A 27,619-nucleotide genomic window follows, 5' to 3' on the forward strand; every position below is an offset into this window, starting at 1 on the left:
TATAATGTAGGTATTATTATCATCATTTACAAATGACTCCCACAGGGATAGATATCTTGCATGCAGGCTGTAAAGAATCAAACGGCAATCATGACGGTTTTTTCACATTTGTTAGGTCAACAGGAGTTTTCTGTGGTATTAGTTTTTTCAAATGTAATAATGACTGATGAGGGTTATAGAGCTTTTATAAATAGAGAATAAAAAACAAGGGCATTTCTACATTCTGTGAATTTTCCTCCATTATGAATATTCTGATAATCCATAAATAGAGAAATGCTAATAAAGGCCTTCCTATGTTACATAAAAATACACCATAAATTTCTGAATCTGAACAACATTTGGGTCATAACTAAAAAATTTGAAATATTATTTACATTCTGAGGGGTTCTCACCAGTATAAATTATTTAATGCCTTATAAGAATCGAACCATAGCTAAAAGCTTTCCCATGTTCTTTTCATTCAAAAATTTTCCCAGTGTTATAAATGTATGGATGTACTATGCATTCTCTACTGCATATATATGCTTTTCTACAGTCCTTAAATTCATGTTTTCTTTCCAGTATGAATTTTCTGGTGTACTTTAAGGCTTGAACTAAGCCTAAAAGACTTACTGCATTTGTTACGTTCAAAAGGTCTCTCACCACTGTGAATACTCTGATGTCGAGTAAGGCGTCCATACACACTAAAGGCCTTCCCACATGCCTTACATTCATAGGGTTTCTCACCAGTGTGAATTCTATGATGTATTTTAAGGCTTTCAACATGACTAAAGGCCTTCCAACATTCTTTACACTCACATGGTTTCTCACCAGTATGAATTCTCTCATGCCTGTCAAGGTTTGAGGTGAGACTAAAGGCCTTCCCAGTCTTTACATTCATAAGTTTTCTCACCAGTATGAATTCTCTGATGCATTCTTAGGCTTCCACCATGACTAAAGGCCTTCCCACATTCGTTACATTCATAGGGTTTCATGACAATATGTATTCGCTAATGTGGAATGAGTTGATAGCCAGAACTAAGTGTCATCGCACATTCCTTACATTTATAGGGCTTCTCCCCAGAATGAATTCTCATGTTGAACAAGATTTGAGGCGTGACTAACGGCCTTCCCACATTCCTTACATTTGAAACCCTTGTAACAAACCCTTGTTTGTTACAAGGGTTTCTTGCCAGTATGCATTCTATGATATACTCTAAGATCTATACCACGACCAAAGATCATCCCACATTCACGGCATTCATAAGGTTTTTCACCAGTATGAACTCTACCATGTTGCACAACATGAGAGGCTTGACTAAAGGTCTTCCCACATTCCTTACATTCATAGGGTCTCTCACCAGTATGAATTCTCTGATGCATTCTAATTCTTCTACCTTGACTAAAGGCCTTTCCACATTCATTACATCCGTAGGATTTCTCACCAGTATGAACTCTGCCATGTTGAGTAAGATGTGAGGCACAACTAAAGGCCCTCCCACATTCTTCACATTCATAGAGTTTCTCCTCAGTATGAATTCTCTGATGAACTCTAAGTTCTATCCTATGACTAAAAGTTATTCCACATTCCTCACACTTATATGGTTTTTCACCAGTATGAATTCTCTGATGTCATAGAAAGTTGGATGCATGATTAAAGGCCTTTCCACACTGCTTACATTCATAAGGCTTCTCACCAGTATGAATTCTCTGATGTACTGTAAGGTCTATGTGTGGACTAAAGGCCTTCCCACATTTGTCACATTCATAGGGTTTCCCACCATATGAATTTTCTGATGTAGAGTAAGAGACGAATATTTTTTATAAATGTGTACATTTTCATTTGATTATTTCATACCTTGACTTCAAATCTAAAAGAAATGAGAAAAACATTTTGTTTTCCTTGACAAAGAACAGTGTATATTCTATAGTACCTTCTTTTAAATTAAAAATATCACTTATTAGGACTTCCCTCGTGGTGCAGTGGTTAAGACTCTGCCTGCCAATGCAGGGGACATGGGTTCAAGCCCTGGTCCAGAAAGATCTCACATGCTGCAGAGCAACTAAGCCCATACACCACAACTACTGAGCCTGCGCTCTAGAGCCTGTGCACCACAACTGCTGAGCCCATGCACTGCAACTACTGAAGCCTGCATGCCCTAGGGTCTGTGCTCCACAACAAGAAAAGCCACCATAATGAGAAGCCCATGCTCTGCAACGAAAAGTAGCCCCCACTTGCCACAACTAGAGAAAGCCCATGCACAGGAATGAAGACCCAAAGCAGCCAAAATAAAAAAATTAAAATTTATTAGAGATAAATACTTTAGACAACTCATTAGAGATGAGTATTGCATCGCTCATTAGAGATGAATACTTTAGACAACTCTAAAATCAGCTATACAGTTTGTAACAGTTACTGACACTTTCTCCATAACTCATTTATCACACTTTACTAGAGTGATTTAATGTACTCTTTCCTGCATCAGTTTCCATCAAAGACTTACAAAGGTGTGACTGGCCAAAACTGTGAAAACAGCAGCAAAAAAACGATTGTGATAAATGGTAACAATACAATGGAAAGCAATGAGTCCAAAATGATACAAGAGAAAATAAATGAAAAAAATCATCTTCACCATCAAACAACTCCTTAACTGAAGAAGTTCTAGTAGCATCATGGTGATGTAAACTTCTTATAGTCGATCTCCCTCTCTGATATCAATTAAAAATGCTTGACAAAATAAAAAAATCAAACACCTCAGGTCCGTAAATTTAAAAAAAAAGGGCTTGTGGAGGGGAGTGAAAACCTTATAAAATGACCTACACTAGGCTGAGTTTCTTGACACCTTCTCTACCACTCATAGCCTTGCCAGACGGGTATATCGGGGCAAAAATGAGCTGTCAAAGCCCCAACATGTTTCCTGCTACAAGAATCATGGCAAGGAACACTACCAAACTGGGAAGTGAGAGAGGAACCCTAGAAAGGAAACATTCGGAGAAGGAGATTCCCTAATTTTAGGTGGAAACAAGTACAAATATTAGCCTGAACATGCATCACATATGCATGAGAAGGACACAAACGAGTACAGCAAAGCCTTAGAGAACCAGAGAATTACACTACTTCCCATAAACAGCAGGACAGAACGTGTAGTCTAAATTTTATTGCTTCAATTCCTTGCTAAAGTAAAAATATCAACATATCAACACAACATAGCACTCACAATGTCCATGAAACAATTTAAAATTATTAATTGTAAAAAGAACAAAAAAAAAGTGATCCCCTCTCAAGGTAAAAGATAAACCGCAGATGCTGAGACAACCCAGATGTTGTAATTATCAAACAAAGATATAAAAGCAGTTATTTTAGCTATACTCTAAGAGATTAAAATTTTTTTTAAAAACCACACATTTGAAATTATTGATAAGAAATATAGCCAGAGAAAAAGAAACCACATAAAGGAAAAAATTAAAATTGTAGAACTGAAATATATAATTTCTAAAATTGCTGGATGAGCTTACAGCAGAATGGAAATGACAGAGGAAAAGGTAAACATGATAGATGTACAGAAGTTATTCAAGTTGAAACTCATCAACAGTACAGGTTAAAATTTTTATAATAGAGCTTCAGGGACTTGTGGTAATATATCTAAAAATGTGATTAGAATCTGAAAAGGAAAGGGACAGACCGAGGCAAAAAATTGTCTGATTGAAAAAAAAACACTACTAAAGGAATTTATTTAGGCTTATGGAAAATGATACAAAAGGAAACCCTGAATCTTCAGGAATGAAAGACGGCATCATGAAAGGTAAATATCTAGGTAAATACATAAGATCATTTATTTCCCTATTAAGTTATTTCAGATATATTTGACTCTTGAAAGCAAAGCTTATAATAGTCTGGTGGTGTTTTCAGTATGTGTAGATATGAGAAACATGACAATTATAAAGGGAAAGGTAAATATAAACATATTGAAGATACAAGGTTTGTTCATTTTACAAGAAATGCTACAATATTTGTAAAAACAGATTGTGAAAGCTTAGGTATATTGTATACTGTAACCCCTATAACATACACTAAAACAAATATTCAAAGAGAAATAGCCAAAATACCAACAAAAAACCTAAAATGAATACTAAAGAAGTATTTAAATACTCCAGTACAAGGCAGGAAATGGGAAACAGAAAACCGAAAACAAAGGAAGATAGGACATTAGGAAGACAGTGGACTAGGAAGATATAGCCCCTCGTTCTCCCCAAGAGAGCCTGAATTAACAGCATTATATGTACCAAAATACTTTTGTGAAAACTCTAAAAACTAGTTAAGGGGCTCCAGCACCCAGACAAGCACATAAACAAGAGAAGAGACAGCCAAGAAGGTTAAAAGTTGGTGACAGTTTGCTTGCCCTAGCCCCTCCTGACACCCAGTGTAATGAGGTGTGATGGGGAGAATAGCTACTCCTAATTTCTGGCTCCTTCCTCAGGATAGGAAAAAAGTAAAAGTTGTGTCCAACATTCTGACTTCTCTAGGGGCTGCCCAAGGGACTGGTTTCTGTTTCATCTGGCTTGGACTGCTGATGAGAATGGTGGCATATAAGATTGGAGGCAACTGAAAACACAGGTGAGCACTGCAGTGTGTTAAAGCAGCAGAGAATATACATTTCCACAGGCAGGCACCAGGAGAAGCAAAATTTTAAGGGTAGAGGAATACAACAGAAACTGAAAGGTCCTCAGAAGAAACAGGAAATTAAGGTAGTTAAAAGCAGCCATTTATACTAAAATAAAAGCATACACACAACCCCAAAGAAGATGCATCCCAAGAAAAGGTTTGAAAGGTTCCAGAACCCCTGGCTGGGCTTACTGGTGAAGGTAGTAAGCCAGTCTGTAAAGAGTGGGAGAGGCAGCTGTTTCTACAAAGCCAAAATCTCAATGAAAAATCACAAGGGATACAGAGAAACAGGGAAATACAGTCCAATCAAAGGATCAAAACAAAGCTCCAGAAACCAACTCTAAAGAAAAGCAGACCTGTGAAGTTCCTGAAAAAGAATTTTAAATGATGTTTTGAAGATGGTAAACAAGCTAAAAGAGATCACAGATAGACAAATAAATGAATTCAGCAAAACAATGCATGAAGACAATAAGAATATCAACAAAGAGATAGAAATTATAAGAAAGAACCAAACAGAAATTCCGGAGCTGAGAAATACAATAACTAAATTGAGAAATTCACTAGAGGGGTTCAATAGCAGATTTCATCAGGCAAAACAAAAAGAGTCAGTAAACTTGAAGACAGGTCACTTGAAATCATCAAGTAAAAAAGAAAAATGAATGAAGAATGCCTAGGGCACTATAGGAGAATATCAAGAGGACCAATATACACATTGTAGGAGTCCCAGAAGGAGAAGAGCAAAGGGGCAGCGAGACTATTAGAGAAATAATGGCTGAAAATTTTCAAAATATGAGGAAAGAAATGGATACACAAATTTAAGAAGCTCAATGAACTCCCACTAGGAAAATTCAAGAGACCACATCAAGACATATTTATAGTGTGTATTATATAAAATGGCTGAAATTCAAAGAAAGAAAATGAAATAAGCAAGAGAAAACGAACTTATCAAAAGCAAGTGGGCTTCCTTAATATCAGTGTATTCTTCAGCAGAAACTTTGCAGATCAGAAGAAAATGGGATGATATATTCAAAGTGCTGAAAGAAAAGAAAAAAAAACTATCAACTAAGAATACTGTATCTGGAAAAACTGTCCTTCAAAAATGAAGGAGTGGGCTTCCCTGGCGGCACAGTGGTTGAGAGTCCGCCTGCCGATGCAGGGGACACAGGTTCGTGCCCCGGTCCAGGAAGATCCCACATGCCACGGAGCGGCTGGGCCTGTGAGCCATGGCCGCTGAGCCTGTGCGTCCGGAGCCTGTGCTCCACAACGGGAGAGGTCACAACGGTGAGAGGCCCGCGTATCACAAAAAAAAAAAAAAAAAAAAAAAATGAAGGAGTGAGACTCCCCTTGTGGTACAGTGGTTAAGAATCCACCTACCAATGCAGGGGACACGGGTTCAAGCCCTGGTCCGGGAAGATCCCACAAGCCGCAGAGCAACTAAGCCTCTATGCCACAACTACTGAAGCCCACACGCCTAGAGCCCGTTCTGCAACAAGAGAAGCCACTGCAATGAGAAGCCCTGAGAAGCCCACGCACCACAACGAAGAGTAGCCCCTGCTCACCACAACTAGAGAAAGACCGTGCACAGCAACAAAGACCCAAAGCAGGCACAAAATTAATTAATTAAAAAAAAACAAATGAAGGAGTGGACTTCACTGGTGGTGCAGTGGTTAAGAATCTGTCTGCCAATGCAGGGGACATGGGTTTGAGCCCTGGTCCGGGAAGATCCCACATGCTGCTGAGCTACTGAGGCTGCACGCCTAGAGCCTATGCTCTGCAATGAGAAGCCACCATAATGAGAAGCCTGCACACTGCAATGAAGAGTAACCTCTGCTCATTGCAACTAGAGAAAGCCCACACACAGCAACAAAGACCCAATGCAGCCAAAAATAAATTAAAATTTTAAATAAAGATATGTTTGACTGTACGTAATAAAAAAAAAAATGAAGGAGAAATCAATACCTTCCCAGAAAAACAAAAGCGGAGGGAATTCATTACCACTAGACTTGTCCCACAGGAAATGCTAAAGGGAGTCCTTAAAGTTAAAATGAAAGAACATCAAAAAGCTACACAAACCCATATAAAAGTATAATATTCTTCAATAAAGGTAAATATATGAACAAAACATAGAATCCTATATTACCGTAATTTTGATACATAAATCCACTTTAAATTCTAGTATAGAATCTAAAAGACAAGATCATTTAAAAAAACCCACTAATCTATGTTACTAGGTATAAAATATAGAAAGATGTAATTTATGACATAACTAATATAAAGGGTGAGGGTAGAATTGTAAAGAAGTAGAGTTTCTGTATGTGATTAAAGTTGTTTCTACTAGTTTAAAACAGATTGTTGGGCTTCCCTGGTGGCACAGTGGTTAAGAATCCGCCTGCCAATGCAGGGGACACAGGTTCGAGCCCTGGTCCAGGAATATCCCACATGCTGCGGAGCAACTAAGCCCGGGTGCCATAACTACTGAGCCTGTGCTCTAGAGCCACAAGCCACAACTACTGAAGCCTGTGCACCTAGAGTCTGTGCTCCGCAATGAGAAGCCACCGCAATGAGAAGCCCGCACACTGCAACGAAGAGTAGCCCCCACGCACCACAACGAGATAAAGCCCGTGCACAGCAACAAAGATGCAACGTAGCCAAAAATAAAATAAATTTTTAAAAAGACTGTTATAAATTTAAGATATTTTATGTAATCAAAATGGTAACCACAAAGAAAATATCTATAGAATATACACAAAAGGAAATTAGAAAGGAATCAAAGCATGTCACTACAAAAAAAATCAATGAGGGACTTGCTGTGGGGCCTGCGGCCAGGCCAGGACCAGAGTCACAGTTGGGTTGCTGGAAACAGCCGTGTGGATGAAAGGCTCTTGGTGCTGCAGCCAGCAGTCAGTGCTGTGCCTCTGAGGTGGGAGAGCCAACTTCAGGACACTGGTCCACAAGAGACCTCCCAGCTCCACATAATATCAAATGGTGAAAATCTCCCAGAGATCTCCATCTCAACACCAGCACCCAGCTTCACTCAACGACCAGCAAGCTACAGTGCTGGACACCATATGCCAAACAACTAGCAAGACAGGAACACAACCCCACCCATTAGCAGAGAGGCTGCCTAAAATCACAATAAGTCCACAGACACCCCAAAACACACCACCAAACGTGGACCTGTTCACCAGAAAGACAAGATCCAGCCTCATCCACCAGAACACGGGCACTAGTCCCCTCCACCAGGAAGCCTACACAGCCCACTGAACTAACCTTAGCCACTGGGGACAAACACCAAAAACAATGGGAACTACGAACCTGCAGCCTGCAAAAAGGAGACCCCAAACACAGTAAGATAAGCAAAATGAGAAGACAGAAAAACACACAGCAGATGAAGGAGCAAGAAAAAAACCCACCAGACCTAACAAATGAAGAGGAAATAGGCAGTCTACCTGAAAAAGAATTCAGAATAATGATAGTAAAGATGATCCAAAATCTTGGAAATAGAATAGACAAAATGCAAGAAACATTTAACAAGGACCTAGAAGAACTAAACATGAAACAAACAATGATGAACAACACAATAAATGAAATGAAAAATACTCTAGATGGGATCAATAGCAGAATAACTGAGGCAGAAGAACGGATAAGTGACCTGGAAGATAAAATAGTGGAAATAACTACTGCAGAGCAGAATAAAGAAAAAAGAATGAAAAGAACTGAGGACAGTCTCAGAGACCTCTGGGACAACATTAAATGCACCAACATTCGAATTATAGGGGTTCCAGAAGAAGAGAAAAAGAAAGGAACTAAGAAAATATTTGAAGAGATTATAGTTGAAAACTTCCCTAATATGGGAAAGGAAATAATTAATCAAGTCCAGGAAGCACAGAGAGTCCCATACAGGATAAATCCCAGGAGAAATACGCCAAGACACATATTAATCAAACTGTCAAAAATTAAATACAAAGAAAACATATTAAAAGCAGCAAGGGAAAAACAACAAATAACACACAAGGGAATCCCCATAAGGTTAACAGCTGAACTTTCAGCAGAAACTCTGCAAGCCAGAAGGGAGTGGCAGGATATATTTAAAGTGATGAAGGAGAAAAACCTGCAACCAAGATTACTCTACCCAGAAAGGATCTCATTCAGATCTGATGGAGAAATTAAAACCTTTACAGACAAGCAAAAGCTGAGAGAGTTCAGCACCACCAAACCAGCTCTACAACAACTGCTAAAGGAACTTCTCTAGGCAAGAAACACAAGAGAAGGAAAAGACCTACAATAATGAACCCAAAACAATTAAGAAAATGGGAATAGGAGCATACATATCGATAATTACCTTAAATGTAAATGGACTAAATGCTCCAACCAAAAGACACAGATTGGCTGAATGGATACAAAAACAAGACCCATATATTTGCTGTCTACAGGAGACCCACTTGAGACCTAGAGACACATACAGACTGAAAGTAAGGGGATGGAAAAAGATATTTCATGCAAATGGAAACCAAAAGAAAGCTGGAGTAGCAATTCTCATATCAGACAAAATAGACTTTAAAATAAAGACTATTAGAAGAGACAAAGGAGGACACTACATAATGATCAAGGGATCGATCCAAGAAGATATAACAATTGTAAATATTTATGCACCCAACATAGGAGCACCTCAATACATAAGGCAAATACTACCAGCCATAAAAGGGGAAATCGACAGTAACACATTCATAGTAGGGGACTTGAACACCCCACTTTCACCAATGGACAGATCATCCAAAATGAAAATAAATAAGGAAACACAGCTTTAAATGATACATTAAACAAGATGGAGTTAATTGATATTTATAGGACATTCCATCCAAAAACAACAGAATACACATTTTTCTCTAGTGCTCATAGAACATTCTCCAGGATAGATCATATCTTGGGTCACAAATCAAGCCTTGGTAAATTCAAGAAAATTGAAATTGTATCAAGTATCTTTTCTGACCACAATGCTATGAGACTAGATATCAATTACAGGAAAAGATCTATAAAAAATACAAACACATGGAGGCTAAACAATACACTACTTAATAACGAAGTGATCACTGAAGAAATCAAAGAGGAAATTAAAAAATACCTAGAAACAAATGACAATGGAGACACGACGACCCAAAATCTATGGGACACAGCAAAAGCAGTTCTAAGAGGGAAGTTTATAGCAATACAATCCTACCTTAAGAAACAGGAAACATCTCGAATAAACAACCTAAACTTGCACCTAAAGCAATTAGAGAAAGAAGAACAAAAAAACCCCAAAGTTAGCAGAAGGAAAGAAATCATAAAAATCAGATCAGAAATAAATGAAAAAGAAATGAAGGAAATGATAGCAAAGATCAATAAAACCACAAGCTGGTTCTTTGAGAAGATAAACAAAATTGACAAACCACTAGCCAGACTCATCAAGAAAAAAAGAGAGACGACTCAAATCAATAGAATTTGAAATGAAAAAGGAGAAGTAACAACTGACACTGCAGAAATACAAAAGATCATGAGAGATTACTACAAGCAACTCTATGCCAATAAAATGGACAACCTGGAAGAAATGGACAAATTCTTAGAAATGCACAACCTGCCAAGACTGAATCAGGAAGAAATAGAAAATATGAACAGACCAATCACAAGCACTGAAATTGAAACTGTGATTAAAAATCTTCCAACAAACAAAAGCCCAGGACCAGATGGCTTCACAGGTGAATTCTATCAAACATTTAGAGAAGAGCTAACACCTATCCTTCTCGAACTCTTCCAAAATATAGCAGAGGGAGGAACACTCCCAAATTCCTTCTACGAGGCCACCATCACCTTGATACCAAAACCAGACAAGGATGTCACAAAGAAAGAAAACTACAGACCAGTATCACTGATGAACATAGATGCAAAAATCCTCAACAAAATACTAGCAAACAGAATCCAACAGCACATTAAATGGATCATACACCATGATCAAGTGGGGTTTATTCCAGGAATGCAAGGATTCTTCAATATACGCAAATCAATCAACGTGATACACCATATTAACAAATTGAAGGAGAAAAACCATATGATCATCTCAACAGATGCAGAGAAAGCTTTTGACAAAATTCAACACCCATTTTTGATAAAAACCTGCAGAAAACAGGCATAGAGGGAACTTTCCTCAACATAATAAAGGCCATATATGACAAACCCACAGCCAACATCATCCTCAATGGTGAAAAACTGAAAGCATTTCCACTAAGATCAGGAACAAGACAAGGTTGCCCACTCTCACCACTCTTATTCAACATAGTTTTGGAAGTTTTAGCCACAGCAATCAGAGAAGAAAAGGAAATAAAAGGAATCCAAATAGGAAAAGGAAAAGTAAAGCTGTCACTGTTTGCAGATGACATGATACTATACATAGAGAATCCTAAAGATGCCACCAGAAAACTACTAGAGCTAATCAATTAATTTGGTAAAGTAGCAGGATACAAAATTAATGCACAGAAATCTCTGGCATTCCTATACACTAATGATGAAAAATCTAAAAGTGAAATCAAGAAAACACTCCCATTTACCACTGCAACAAAAAGAATAAAATATCTAGGAATAAACCTACCTAAGGAGACAAAGACCTGTATGCAGAAAATTATAAGACACTGATGAAAGAAATTAAAGATGATACAAATAGATGCAGAGATATACCATGTTCTTGGATTGGAAGAATCAACATTGTGAAAATGACTCTACTACTCAAAGCAATCTGCAGATACAATGCAATCCCTATCAAACTACCACTGGCATTTTTCACAGAACTAGAACAAAAAATTTCACAATTCGTATGGAAACACAAAAGACCCCGAATAGCCAAAGCAATATTCAGAACGAAAAACGGAGCTGGAGGAATCAGGCTCCCTGAGTTCAGACTATACTACAAAGCTACAGTAATCAAGACAGCAATGGTACTGGCCCAGAAACAGAAAGGTAGATCAATGGAACAGGATAGAAAGCCCAGAGATAAACCCACGCACATATGGTCACCTTATCTTTGATAAAGGAGGCCGGAATGTACAGTGGAGAAAGGACAGCCTCTTCAATAAGTGGTGCTGGGAAAACTGGACAGGTACATGTAAAAGTATGAGATCAGATCACTCCCTAACACCATACACAAAAATAAGCTCAAAATGGATTAACGACCTAAATGTAAGGCCAGAAACTATCAAACTCTTAGAGGAAAACATAGGCAGGACACTCTATGACATGAATCACAGCAAGATCCTTTTTGACCCACCTCCTAGAGAAATGGAAATAAAAACAAAAATAAACAAATGGGACCTAATGAAACTTCAAAGCTTTTGCACAGCAAAGGTAACCATAAACAAGACCAAAAGACAACCCTCAGAATCGGAGAAAATATTTGCAAATGAAGCAACTGACAAAGGATTAGTCTCCAAAATTTACAAGCAGCTCATGCAGCTTAATAACAAAAAAAACAAACAACCCAATCCAGAAATGGGCAGAAGACCTAAACAGACATTTCTCCAAAGAAGATATACAGACTGCCAACAAACACATGAAAGAATGCTCAACATCATTAATCATTGGAGAAATGCAAATCAAAACTACAATGAGATATCATCTCACACCAGTCAGAATGGCCATCATCAAAAAATCTAGAAACAAGAAATGCTGGAGAGGGTGTGGAGAAAAGGGAACCCTCTTGCACTGTTGGTGGGAATGTAAATTGATACAGCCACTGTGGAGAACAGTTTGGAGGTTCCTTTAAAAAGTACAAATAGAACTACCATATGACCCAGCAATCCCACTACTGGGCATATACCCTGAGAAAACCATAATTCAAAAAGAGTCATGTACCAACATGTTCATTGCAGCTCTATTTACAATAGCCCAGAGATGGAAACAACCTAAGTGTCCATCATCAGATGAATGGATAAAGAAGATGTGGCAAAAATACACAATGGAATATTACTCAGCCATAAAAAGAAACGAAATTGAGCTATTTGTAATGAGGTGGATAGACCTAGAGTCTGTCATACAGAGTGAAGTAAGTCAGAAAGAGAGAGACAAATACCATATGCTAACACATATGTATGGAATTCAAGAAAAAAAAATTTCATGAAGAACCTAGGGGTAAGACAGGAATAAAGACACAGACCTACTAGAGAATGGACTTAAGGATATGGGGAGGGGGAAGGGTACGCTGTGACAAAGCGAGGGAGAGGCATGGACATATATACACTACCAAACGTAAGGTAGATAGCTAGTGGGAAGCAGCCGCACAGCACAGGGAGATCAGCTTTGTGACCACCTGGAGGGGTGGGATAAGGAGGGTGGGAGGGAGGGAGACGCAAGAGGGAAGAGATATGGGAACATATGTATATATATAACTGATTCATTTTGTTGTAAAGCAGAAACTAACACACCATTGTAAAGCAATTATACTCCAATAAAGATGTTAAAAAAAAATGAAACACAAGTGAAGGCAGAAAGAGAGAGGAAACAAGGGTCAAAACCCCCAAAACATTTGCAGAATATCAGTAACAAAATGGCAATAATAAATACTTTCCTATCAGTAATTTAAATGTAAATGGATTAAACTCTCCAATAATATAGACATAGATAGCTTGAATGGATAAAAATTATGATCCACTGACTTGCTGCTTACAAGAGATTCACTTTAGATCTAAGGACACAGACAGACTGAAAGTGAAAGTATGGAAAAAGATATTCCATGCAAGTAGTAACCAAAAGAAAGTAGGGATGACTTTAAGTGAAAAACTGTCACGAGACAAAAAGGACATTATATAATAATAAAATGGTCAATTCACCGGGAGATAAACAATTATACATATTTATACACCAAACATCAGACCTCCAAAATATATGAGGGAAACATTGACAGAGGGAGAAATAGACAGCAATATTATTTTAATGGGAGGCTTCAATACCCTTCCTTCAATAATGGATAGAACAACCAGACAGAAGATCAATAAGGAAATAGATTTGAACAACACTCTAGACAAATTAGATTTCTCTGACATACAGAGAACATTTCACAAAACAACAGCAGAATATACATTCTTCTCAAGTGCACATGGAATATTCTCTAAGACAGACCACATTAGATCACAAAACAAGTATTAATAAATTTTAAATGACTGACATCATAGAGAGTATCTTTTCCAATCACAAAGGAATGAAATTAGAAATAATCAGCAGAAGGAAAAGTAGAAAATACACAAACATCTGCAAATTAAACAACATACACTTAAATAACCGATGAGTCAAAGAAGAAATTACAGGGAAATTAGAAAATATCTTAAGACAAATGAAGTAAAAAAACAGAACATACCAAAACTTATGGAATGTAGCAAAATTAGTGCTTTCAGTCTTTCACAATTTAGTATGGAAGCTGTGGACTTTTCATATGGCCTTTATTATGCTGAGGTAGTTTCCTTCTATTCCTAGTTTCTTGGGTGTTTCTGTCATGAAGGGGTAATAAATTTTGTCATGTGTTTTCTCTGTAGCAATTGAGACAGCCATGTTTTTTTTTCTTTATTCTGTTAATGTGGCATATTACATCGCTTGATTTTTACATGTTGTACCATCCTTACGTTCCAGAAATAAATCCTATTTGGTAATGGTGTATAATCCTTTGCATGAGCTGTTGAATTCAGTTTGCTACTATTTTGTTAAAGATTTTTGCCTCAACAGGCATCAGAAATATTGATCTAGTTTTCTCTTCTTGCACTGTTTGTCTGGCTTTGGTATCAGGGTAATGCTGCCCTCATAGAAAAGGTTTGGGAGTGTCCCTTCCTCTTCAATTTTTTGGTAAGAGCTTGAGGGAAACTGGTGTTAATTCTTTTTTAAATGTTTAGTAGAATTCACCAGTGAAGCAACTGGATCCAAGGCTATTCTTTGTCAGTAGGTTTATGATTACTGATTCAATCTTTTTACTAGTATGTCTCTTTAGATTTTCTATTTCTTTATGATTCAGTATTCGCAGATTGTGTGCTTTCAGGATTTCACCTAGGTTACTCAATTTGTTGGTGTACAATTGTTCACAGACCCCTCTTTCATTTCTGATTTTAGTTGAGTCTTCTCTACTTTTTCTTCATCTAGCTGAAGTTTTCTCACTTTGGTTAATCTTTTTGAAGAACTAACTCTTGGTTTCATTGGTTTTTCTCTATTGTTTTTCTGTTCTCTAACTTGTTTATTTCTGCTCTATTCTATTATTTTCTTCCTTTTCCTCTCTTTGGACTTAGTTCACTATTCTTATTTCAGTTCCTCGAAGTAAGGCTGATTTGAGATCTTTCTTTCTAATTTAAGTGTTTACAGCTATAAACTTCCTTCTTAGCACTGCTTTCAATGCACCCTATAAGTTTGGGTATGTAGTAAGTTTTGAAATTGGAAAGTGTAAATCCTACTTTCTTCTCTTCCAAGATTTTTTGGGAGGGACTTCCCTGGTGACGCAGTGGTTAAGGATCTGCCTGCCAATGCAGGAGGCACGGGTTCGAGCCCTGGTCCAGGAAGATCCTACATGCTGCAGAGCAACTAAGCCCGTGTGCCACAACTACTGAGCCTGTGCTCTAGAGCCCGCGAGCCACAACTACTGAGCCCGCATGCCACAACTACTGAAGCATGCGTGCCCAGAGCCTGTGCTCCACAACAAGGGAAGCCACCACAATGAGAAGCCCGTGCACCACAATGAAGAGTAGCCCCTACTTGCCATGACTAGAGAAAGCCCACGTGCAGCAACGAAGACCCAATGCAGCCAAAAATAAAAATAAATAAATTTATTTATTTTTTTTAAAAAAAAGATTTTTTGGATAGTCTGGATCTCTTGCATATCCACATAAATTCATGATCAAGATGTCAATAAGCCAGTGGAATCTGGGGTAGTATTGCCATCTTAACAATATTAAGTGTTCTGAATTTTTTTAAATGCCATAAGAAGTGAAAGAACAACATAAATCAGAATTAGAAAAACTCTGAAATGAAATCACAGACCTCAGGAACATAGTAGAGATAAAAGAAAAAATAATTTCAGAATATTAATCTAGAAAGAAATAAGAAAAACTCCAATATATTAATATTAAGACAAAAAATTTTTTTTGATGTGGCCCATTTTTAAAGTCTCTATTGAATTTGTTACAATATTACTTCTGTTTTATGTTTTTGGTTTTTTGGTCACGAGGCATGTGGGATCTTAGCTCCCTAACCAGGGATCGGACTTGTACCCCCTGCATTGGAAGGCAAAGTTCTAACTACTGGACTGCCAGAGAGGTCCCAGGACAAAAAATTTTAAATATGTAAATAGTATATGAGAGAAAGTGAATAACTAACTAATTTATATTTATTTTATCTAGACTTCTAAGTCTCATATATAATAAGGTTTAATTTTTGAAAAAATTTATTAATATATTAAAAATTTAATCAGATCATGGCTCTTAAGTAATCTTAGAAAACAATTTTAATTCTTCTTAGTAACACCTTATGTGACCTGAACCCCCATAATATACTGAATTCATGTTTTGTTAGTTACCCCTCAATAACTCTGCTCTGATCTCTTAACACAAAACACTCATGTTCACTTTCAGGCCTTTCCATTTGTTGTTTACTCTTCTTGGAATGCACTTCCTCATATACTCAAATGGCCTGAGTCCTTACCCTCCATGTCTCAGCTCAAATATCACTTCCTCAGAAAAGGGTTCCTGACCATCTTACCTCATTACCTAAATTTGCCTTATCCTTAGTAGTTTCCTTCATACTATATTCACTATGTGATGTTATTTATCTACTTATTTGTTTAAATGTTTATTTTATGTCTTCCCTAATATAATACAAGCTCCATTTATTAGCCAGATATAATAATGAATATATTTTTAGGTAATGAAGCCACATGTATAAATCTAAGTGCACAAGAGGATCTGGAAAACATTTGAGTCCAAAATACAAATTAAAAGGTGCATAAGGAAGAAGACAGTGCCCATCATTGAACTGGGAGAAAAATATAAGAATAACAAAGGGAGTGGTTAATGAAGTAAAGATAAAAGTCACTGGGTAGCTCATGCAGAGTATTTATTTCTACTTTAGAGCACAGTTATTTTATCCAATGTGAATGAACCTTTCCAGCCAATATTTCAAGTGTATGTCTCCTTGACCATTGGGCTTTCACCTACACCGATGTATTCCCATAATTTGACTTGCTCATACTTACCTGTACATCATCTTCTTGTTTCTTCTCTCACAACCATCCACGGCTCTTTCCCTCGCTCCAATAATGTAATCACATCTGGCTTAGAAATGGAAGGTCCTGTTTACAAAGAAAAAAAAATAGCACACGATATAGAAGAAAACATTGCTCAGTTTAAATAATAATAATAAATTAAAGTTGTCAAAATAATATTGAATAAGATTTTCCAGAAGAGAGGGTAAGGGAATGAAAGAACAATAAATCAGTTAGGTAGGGTAAGTTCAAAGAAAAAAAATACACACACACACACACACACACACACACACACACACATATATATACACACACACATATATCCTCTTTTTCTTGAAAGCATGTATAATGCCATAGTTGAAAATACAGATCTTGGAGCCTTAGTTCAGTTCCTGCGTTTGCCACCTTCCAGCTGTGTCTGACCTTTGGGAAAGTCACATAAAACCCACTGTGCCTCAGTATTCTCACTTATAAAATGGGAATAATAAGGCTGTTAGAAGAAATGAACAAGTTGACATATATATGTATGTATATGTACATACATTTATGTATGTATATGTATTTGTACATACATTTATGCATGTAAATGTGCGTATATGTACACACATTTATGCATGTATGTGTATACATTTATGTACATATATGTACATGCATTTATGCATGTATATGTATATAAATCTATGCGCGTGTGTACATGCATTTATGTATGTACATGCATTTATGTAAGTATATGTACATACACTTGTGTATGTATATGTACATATATTTATGTACGTATATGTACATACATTTATGTACGTATATGTACATGTACATAATTTATGTATGTATATAAAGTGCTTAGAGCATTGCCTATTAAATACTAAGCAAAATGTTAGCTATTAACATTATTATCGATATTGTTTTACAAAGAGTATACAAGAGGAGCTATCTGTAGGATATTAATTGCAATTAAAATGTAATGTTCGGGGCTTCCCTGGTGGCGCAGTGGTTGAGAGTCCGCCTGCCGATGCAGGGGACACGGGTTCATGCCCCAGTCCGGAAAGATCCCACATGCCGCGGAGCGGCTGGGCCCGTGAGCTATGGCCACTGGGCCTGCGCGTCCAGAGCCTGTGCTCCGCGATGGGAGAGGCCGCAGCAGTAAGAGGCCCGCATACCGCAAAAAAAAAAAAAAAAAAAAAAAAAATGTAATGTTCATTGATTATAACTTTCAACCACAAAACAGAAAAATTTTCTCCTAAATAGACTGTGTATTCTTCAGTTTTCAATGAATTCCATTTATCTAATCCATTGTTATATAAACTGTAGGGGCTCTTTTAGAGCAATTCAAGGAATTCAGGACCCTGTGTCAGGCTGATCTCTCTGCAAGTGGATAAGGTAACAAAATGGAGTGTCTATAGAAATTCTGAGCATAAATAAATAGGAAACCTGGATTATTTGACAATGGTTATATAATAAATGCCAGAAATTCTAAACTAGATCCTATTCATAAAGGAAGAGAGGCAACTGTAAGTAAGAATAGAGGAGGTATGAATGTCACTGAAGGACAGGGACGATAAAGATATTAAATGGAGATGTGATTTCCAACTTGACAAAGCTCAAACCACTTCTTTGGGAAAAAGGAACATGGAAGTGTAACTAGTTTCCTAAAAGCAGCCTTGAAAATCAGAGTGAAAAAATACATATCTTAAAGAGCAGATTCTAAATTATTCTAAGTCACTTGAGGCTTATAAACATACCCAGTGAGACCAAGTTACCATAGTTCTCCATCATCACATCCCGGTACAAGCTCTTCTGAACAGAGTCAAGATATTCCCACTCCTGCTGAGAGAAGTCTATGGCCACATCCCTGAATGTCATAGATCTCTGAAATCGCAAACCTATGTATTAATGGGGAAATTAAAGGAATATTTTGAAGGCAGAAGGAGAGAAGATAAGGATCATACTGTAGGAAGACAGCAATATAGCAAGTATGTAGGCTAAAAATCTTTAATACAGGAGGGAACTGAAGCAGAACATATACATATTTTTGAAGAAGTCTGCTAGAATAAACAACATTTCCTGGCTTGTTAAGTATCTGAGCCATTTGACAATAGATGAAATAATAACATTTGGTTATTAAATTAAATAGTAAACACAAGCATAATGCCTGATAGGTATCTGTCACATAAATTCTCAGTAAACGTGAGTTGTCAAGGAAAATTTTTGCTTTTTAGAGAAAAGAAAATTTAATCAGCTTTTTTTTAAAATGTAGTATAAAGTCTCAATTTTAGAAAATAGGGTTTATATAAAATTGAGAATTCCCTCAAGTATTAAATGCTTCATTATGTCAGATCTTATCATAGTATATATATATTTTTACAAATCCACATAATTTTTGGCACATGACATTATATCTTATGGATATATCAGATATAAATGCACAACATTTAGGATGCACAACATGTGTAAGGTCTTCTCCAATCCTATGATTCTGTATTCGCCTACTATTTATGATGATACATTTTTTTTTGCTGCCATCTACTGTCTGTCATTGAACACCTGGCTTGTGCTGAGTGTGACAGGCAATGATTACTTAGGTTACCAATGATCATCTTCTGGTATTTATGCCCTTGTGTACTCTTCTTCACATGTGTATGAGTTGAACTGAGTGACTTGCTTTTAATAAACAGAATATGGGGCTTCCCTGGTGGCACAGTGGTTGGGAGTCCGCCTGCCGATGCAGGGGACATGGGTTCGTGCCCTGGTCCAGGAAGATTCCACATGCCGCGGAGCGGCTGGGCCCGTGAGCCATGGCTACTGAGCCTGCGCGTCCGGAGCCTGTGCTCCGCAAAAGGGAGAGGTCACAACAGTGAGAGGCCCGCGTACCGCAAAAAAAAAAAAAAATCCATCTTACTCAAAGACAAATATGTGCCCTTCCTCAGTTCTCAGCAGATAGATATTTAAATAGATGTTTATAATGCTGAACAGGGTTTTTCTCATTCTCTGTAGTTGCTGAGGCTGAGGAAGGAGGGATAGAGATATATACAATTAGGATGTGAAAAAATGCAGAATCTAACAAATGAATGAATCTTATTCTTCAGCATAACATGGGGATTTATATTAAAAATCTTTATTTTCTGTTATAATAACTGTCTTCGGAAATATTGTTTGTATTTGCATCATACCTGGAATTAGAAATTAGTGCCACTGGGACTTCCCTGGTGGTTCAGAGGTTAAGGCCTCACACTCCCAATGCAGGGGGCCTGGGTTCGATCCCTGGTCAGGGAAGTAGATCCTGCATGCAACAACTAAGAGCCTGCATTCCGCAACTAAAAGATCCCACATGCTGCAGTGAAGATCCCAGGTACCGCAACTAAGACCTGGCGCAGCCAAATAAATAAATAAGTAAATTTTTTTAAAAAAAGAAAGAAAGAAATTAGTGCCATTTTCTCTGAAAGTAACTTTAAATCCCTAAATTATTAATTCTGAAAGGATGTCTTATTTAGTAATTTGGTGCCACGAATAATTAAATTTTAAATAAAATTCCTAATCTCTAAAATGTGAAAACAGAATGTTTTTCAAACAAGGAGACACTCAGCACTTCCTTTTCCCTAATGCAGAGGTATAAGGAAATCTATGACTGGGTTAGATTTTTTTTTTCAAACTAAGAATAGGACTCAGTCTCCTTTATTTGATCATTATTTTGCCAAAACAAAACCACATGGAAATGTTCACACATAAAAAGCTAGAAACAGGGTCTTCCCTGGTGGCACAGTGGTTAAGAATCCACCTGCCAATGCAGGGGATACGGGTTCCATCCTTGGTCTGGGAAGACCCCACATGCTGTGAAGCAACTAAGCCCATGCGCCACAACTACTGAGCCTGCACTCTAGGGCCCGTGTGCCACAACTACTGAGCCCATGTGCCGCAACTACTGAAGCCCCCGCGCCTAGAGCCGGTGCTCCGAATCTCGCGCCGCGCACCACAACAAAGAGTAGCTCCCGCTCGCCACAACTAGAGAAAGCCTGCACACGGCAATGAAGACCCAACTCAGCCAAACAAACAAACAAACATATACACCAAAATATTAAAAGTGATTATTTCCAGGCAGTGGGAATAAGAGGTATTCTTAATTTCTTCTTCCTAATTTCTTAGGAAATTAAAATTTTGGTAATAAGTCTGCATTAATTCCATCATCATAAATAAAACATAAAGATATTTCAAAGTATTCAAAATATTTTAAGTCATTATTATGGCAGAGGCTATATTTTCATCATTTAAAAAAGTCTATAAATAGCAGGCCTGCCATGAAGTACTGCTATGACTGAAACAACTACCACTTACCTATTCTTGAATATCCTTTAGCTGTATCACACTTATATAACCAGACACATACTACTATAAAGATTTTTCCACTACTAGAAAGGGAAATAGCCTTTGCAGATTAGGGTTGTATGCAAAATGGGCAGAAAAGTTTTGAATACACAGAAGGTGTTCAATAAATGACTATGCACTTTCTATTCTCTTCTGAATAACCTATTAAAATATCATTTTGGATACAATCCTTGCAAAAGGGTTTTACAAAATTCTGTTTTAAAAAATGAACGCCATATATAATTTAAAATTTTCTTGGGTACTATTATCTACAACTATGAAGATGATTTAACATTAGATCATGGCCATTTTTCCTTATCATGACTAATTTTTATAAACAGAAATTTTATTATCTACATAATATTGTCTCATGGATGTCATGTGGGTTTCTTAATCATTCTCATTATCCTGGCCACTAATTTTTTTTCTTTTTTTTTTATTGGCATATAATTGCTTTACAATGTTGTGTTAGTTTCTGCTGTTTGGCCACTAATTTTGTACAAAACTGTCCCAAGGTATAACAATTTTTGATTCCAGATAAAAACCCAGGTCTAAATCTTTTGAATTGTGTACACCTTTGAAGAATGGAAATGTACAAATATACAGCGATTATCTATAAAATTCCGGGGGTTGTGGTCCCCTCTACCCCCATAAATACAGACAAAGGAACCTTGGTTAAGAACTCCTGTTCTGGACATTTGAATTCTGGCTCAGTCGCTTTATTTGCAAGCACAAGTCACAATTAACCTCACATTTTCGTTGCTTCTTAACTACTGAAACCTGCAGGAGAATAATCAGTCACCACAACGCTGAGCGTGTATTAAAATACACCCTCCGTGGCTACATCCGCTGTGACCTCATACATAAAACCAAAATGAAGTAAGAAATGGGCGTTCACAGTAGGTTCCTGCCGTCAGAGCTCAAGAAACGCTGTCATCCTCAAATACACAAATGAACTTCAGAGGACTCCTAGGAACAACAATCCCAGGAAGGAATCCCATTCTTGGAGTCTCTCTATCCATTCGTTTCTAGAATCCTGACTCAGGGGCAATCCCTAATCTAAAATTCCCATCCTAAAAGCCATTCTGTACCTTCTCACCAAAAACCTTCATCGAGGGCTTAGCATGTGGTTTCCCCCTTGGAGTCATTTCTCCGTGGCAGTCGTATGTGCCTGACAGGAGGGTGGAGAAAGCAGCAGAGAACCTAGGGCCATGGGTCCTTGAGACATTCCCCACAAGTCCACCGCAACCCACGCTCACATAAAGGACATGCATCTTACGTCCGCGTCATGCAAGGATAACCACGCACCTCTCAGTCTCACTACGGGAACTCACCGCCCGGCACCACCCCGCGGCCCTTCGCACGGAATACGGCCTCTCACAAACACGCACGCTTCCCGATTTTCTCCCAGGGCTGCAACCACCGTCCCCGCTGCTCAAGCGCCCACAGCCCCGAGGGGGCGGGCGGACTCGCAAGGCTGCGTTCCCAAAGTCCACGCTTTGAGCGCCTCCCGCAATCCCACCCTCACCGCCACTCACCGTCCCCCACGGGCTCGGGCTACGTCTGCACAGTCGTTTCCGCGGCGACCCACGCCGGTTTCTTCCTCGGACGGGTGCCACTCGCGCAGCGCGCAACAAGGGACACGGAAAAAAGGCCCGAAGTCGAAGACACCTCGTCGACTGTGGGAGGTACAGTACAGGGTAGCAAAATTCCTAAACCAAAGCTGCCGCCCCGGCCCGGCCGAGAGACTTCTGGGAGTGACTTCCGGACTGCGCGTGCGCAGCACAGATCTGGGGGGCCACTGGAGGCCTGACCCCAGGCTGAGGGCGAGCTCACTGTTTCCCACAGCCAGAGGGAAGCTAGTCCTGGTGGCACCGCACCAGCGAATTGTGAGGAGGGGACGGCGGAGCTCTTATTTTCCGAGGGCTCAGGCCTGTGTGTGAGGGTTCACCCTGTTGAGTCAGTGATGTGACGCCCCCCCCACACCAGGGTTATGGAGCACTTGACAGGTGAGCATCTGAACTTGGGTTTATGATCTAACCATGCTGTATGTTTGTGTATGTATTTGTGTGTGTACGCATGTTGGGGTGTATGTATCTTTACTAAAATTCCCATTACGCCTGAAATCACAGGTGCTTACTATATTTCCAATTTAGAGTCGACGCTTCTGAGATCAAAACAGGTACAAAGTTACACTGTTTAGTGGCAAAGCCATGTTTCCAGGTTGGGATAAGCTGGATAAAGTAAGACTCTACCGTGTAATGTATTCTCATTGTAGAAAAGGAGAGAGTGAGTTTGGGTCCCTTTTAAGGTCACCGACTGTAGGAAATCTTAGAAATTTAGGAAAATAAATACTTTTCCACATTTCACAATATTATGCCCACCAGAAACTTTTTGTTACAGTAAAATTTTTCATCCCTCTGTTGTTTTATGCATGGGTGGGCTTGACTACATAAAAGCCCATAGATGGAGAAACGTCTTTAATTTTTATTCCTGGTCATGAGATCCCATTGAAAAATATCTCGTTTCTTAGGCATGTGACAGTAATATAAATTGTGGACACAGACTTAAAATTTGGGAAGAAGAAGGTGTTATCAGGAGAATCAAGGTTACATCCATATGTATTTAGATTCATGAGGAAGTTGAGCAAATGGGAAATATAAAGTCAGTCATCAAAGAATGTCCATATTTTAGTTGTCACCACTATTATGTATTTGAAATATGTAATGCATAACAATTCAAAAGGCATAGAAATGTTTAAATAAAAGATAAGCAACATTTCCTTACATGTATCCCAGTCATACATCAGCTCACCTTAAAGTCAACAACAATTTGATTTTGGTGTGTATCCTTCTGGAGAAGTTATTATCATATACAAATATGTACTTTCTATATATATGTATGTAATGATTAGGGGTCTGAGACCTTGTGAGGCTCAAATACATTAAGACAACACATGAAAATTTAGGCCTTACAATACAGGAGAAAGAAGGAAGCAACATGAAATATTTGCTCTTTAGTGATTTCATTATAAAAATTAATATTACAGTAGTCCCCCCTTATCCTCCGGGGAGATTTTCCAAGACCCCCAGTAGATGCCTGAAACCATGAACAGTACTGAACCCTATATATACTATGTTTTTTTCTATAAATATCTATGATAAAGTTTATAAATTAAGCTCAGTAAGAGATTAACAGCAATAACTCATAATAAAATAGAGCAATTATAACAATATACTGTAATAAAAGTTATGTAAATGTGGTCTTTCTCTCCCTCTCGAAATATCTTATTGTAGAAGTTTAATGCCTTTTCCATCTTAAGTGCTTATCATGCACTGTTGCTGTAACGTTTGTCTGCAGCGCCTGTCTCCATTTTCCTTTCAGTTCAGTCTCTGTCTTTGAGGTACAACAACAAAACTAGCATGAATTTCTTTTTCCTTCTTCACAGTTTCATGCGTGGAAAGTTTGTCCTTATTATAGATCTTAGCAACCTCAGAATATGATTTTATTTCTCTCCTTATTATGTGGAGAATTTTAATCTTTTCACTTGAAAGCAGCACTTTGTGGTATACCTGAATTGCCAGCATTATTACTCTTGCATTTTGGGGCCATTATTAAGTAAAATAAAGGTTACTTAATACTTGAACACAAGCACTGTGATACGGTGACTCTCGATTCGAGATGGCTACTAAGTGTCTAACAGGCAGGGTATGCTGGACAAAGGGATGATTCGTATCCAGACTTGGTCAGAGCAGGTGGTGTGAAATTTCATCACGCTACTCAGAAAGGCACGCAATTTAAGAAATGAATTGTCTATTTCTGAAGATTTCCATTTATTATTTCACAATGCATGTGACCATGGAAAGCACCACCACTCTGAAGGGGGGAATACTGTATCTCAAAATGTGGACATAAAAAACAGGGAGAGACTAATCATTCATAATACACCTGTACAATAAAAACCAATATAAATATTTTAATGTTTTTTCCAATATTTTTTATTGTGATAAAATACACATATAAAATTTACCATCTTAACCATTTTTAGGGCACAGATCCCTGAAATTAACCAAGCCTTCAGTTGTAAACCCCTTTAATAGACTCCAGTTCCAAAATCATTACATCCGACAGATTCTGCAGTGCAATTGTTGTCTACGTGGAGAGACAGATTCCTGATGTTTCTACTATATCATCTTCCCAGAATTTTCTAGTATGTGTGTTCTACGGATTTTTTGGTGTGCATTTTGAAGCACAAGTACTTAGTATGTAATATCTCCTGCTTTGGCCCTTAGTACCATAGCAAAAAAACCCCAAGCAAACAAAAACAAACAAACAAACAAAACTTTCTCATTAAAAAAAGCACATTAACAAACATTTAATGGCTGAATAATTATATTAGGGGTGTTTCGTTATTTATTTTACAATCCCAATCTTTGGGGCATTTAGTTGTTTCCAATATTATGTGGTTGTAGACAATGCTGATATTAATATATATTTATACAGAAGACTTTCCTGCATATTTTGGACTACTTTCTTACGATAGATTGGTAAGATAAAATGACCAGAGAAATAATTTTTTAATGACTCCTAATTAAAATCTCCACCAGAACTATAAAAATTCTGAGTTCAGCTGTGCTACCATAACTAATTACTATTTTTTTTAAGAATAATTTTGGAGCTCTAGTCTTGAAATGCAATTACAATGGGAATCATTGCAGGAGAGAACACCTGGGGTATATAGATTTCAAGAACTCTACTCAAAGCTAAAGAGAAGCCCACTCCTTTCTTATTTTATGCCAATTCTTTTTCTTTTACCCTTTTACTAGTTTAAATATAAAAGAAAAAAACCAACATTAAATAATAGATATTCTCCTCCCACAAGATATTCACAGAACTGCTGCATCTATGGTGATTCTCTTTTCTGGAATGGGCATACATCATCAGGTCATGTTAAACATCAGGAGAACTAGACCTCATCAGAATCACATTGAACTAGTTGATTTATTTATTTCTTCCTTGACAGCCAGATAATCGGAGACTCAGGGGCCCCAGTAATTTCTGGAATTGGAAAAAACCACCTGGGACTGAAAGGGGATATTGGGTAAGTTTCATAACATTTTCTATCTCAACTGCAATGGAATGAACAAGACAACAGACAGATGCATTAAGTTGATTTCAAGATCTTTTCCCAACACAGGCTTCTACCATAGGGATAATGTCTCAAGCAGAGAAATTCCTAATACTCCTAAATCATTTTGAAAACCCATTACTTATTTTTGAGGAGCCATAATCAGATATGTGGAGCTGTAGACTGGAAGCAGAAGCAGTTAACAATGGAGATTTTAGGCAGGTTGCTGAGGAAAACTGTTTCTCCAGCCCTCCTTAAAGAATTCAACAAGGTTCAAAGCTTCAGGGATACTTGTGAATGTGTCCACATCTACTAGAAATACAGGAATTTTCTTTGATCAAAAAAAGTTGTATTGGGCACTTCCCTGGCGATCCAGTGGTTAAGTTTCTGAGCTTCCACTGCGGGGATGGAGATGGGGGGTAAGGGGGGCACACAGATTCAATTCCTGGTTGGGGAACTAGGATCCTACATGCCAGCATGGCGCGGCCAAAAAAAAAAAAAAGTTGGATCTTCTAGAAATTTTTAAATGAGTAGTAAACATGATTCATGTCAATAAAAGCAAAGAAAAACAAAACAAAAAATATACTAGTTACACAGGTGCCATTTCCCCTGGTGTGCTGAGTTCCCTTCTCTTATCTGAAGTGCAGAGCTCACACTGAAGCCTCACAAAGCATCCCTTTCTGTACGCCTATTACATCTTCTAGAGTTTTGTTACCAAAAATCTGGAAAAACTAAAACATACTTATTTCTAAAGAGTTCACCTAAAATCTTCTATTCCATTAATCTCTATTATTATTTATGTAAATATTATCATAACAACACTTCTTACTGATAAATTTTGTGACAGAAATATTATGAATTTACAGACTTTCAGTAAACCTAGTACATTCAACGTATTATACTTAATATTGATGACTTTAAAAACATGTCTGTATTAATTAAACCAACAAACTTAAACGTGTTTTCACTCATTAAAAATCAGTCCTGGATCATGTGATCCTTTCAAACTTTAATTTGTTGTACTTAGAAATGTTTGACTTGTAAGCACTTATTTTCCTTTAAGCCAATTAGAACTCATTTACAAATTAATTTTTACATAAAGATAGAATCAGAGATCTCATAGCTTCATTTTAAAACCTAGTCATGAATCAAGTATTTCAATATAAAACTTATTAGTTTATAAACAACAGTTGGAATAAGTTAAGTTTACTCATTTGAGTTTTAAAAGTCCTCTTTTCGG

At 37.7% G+C, this 27,619-nt stretch overlaps 1 protein-coding gene across 1 annotated transcript in view; it reads right to left on the reverse strand.

Moving 5' to 3' along the window:
- Nucleotides 1-544: 544 nt before the first annotated feature.
- LOC136140251 (zinc finger protein 420-like) overlaps nt 545-27,619 on the reverse strand; it is a 41,853-nt gene continuing 14,778 nt past the window's right edge. The window contains 2 exon segments of the mRNA XM_065898332.1: nt 545-866; nt 1,229-1,756. Coding sequence (XP_065754404.1) covers nt 545-866; nt 1,229-1,756 — 850 coding nt within the window.

Source organism: Phocoena phocoena, chromosome 20, assembly GCF_963924675.1.
Source record: "Phocoena phocoena chromosome 20, mPhoPho1.1, whole genome shotgun sequence".
Classification (NCBI taxonomy): Eukaryota; Metazoa; Chordata; class Mammalia; order Artiodactyla; family Phocoenidae; genus Phocoena; species Phocoena phocoena.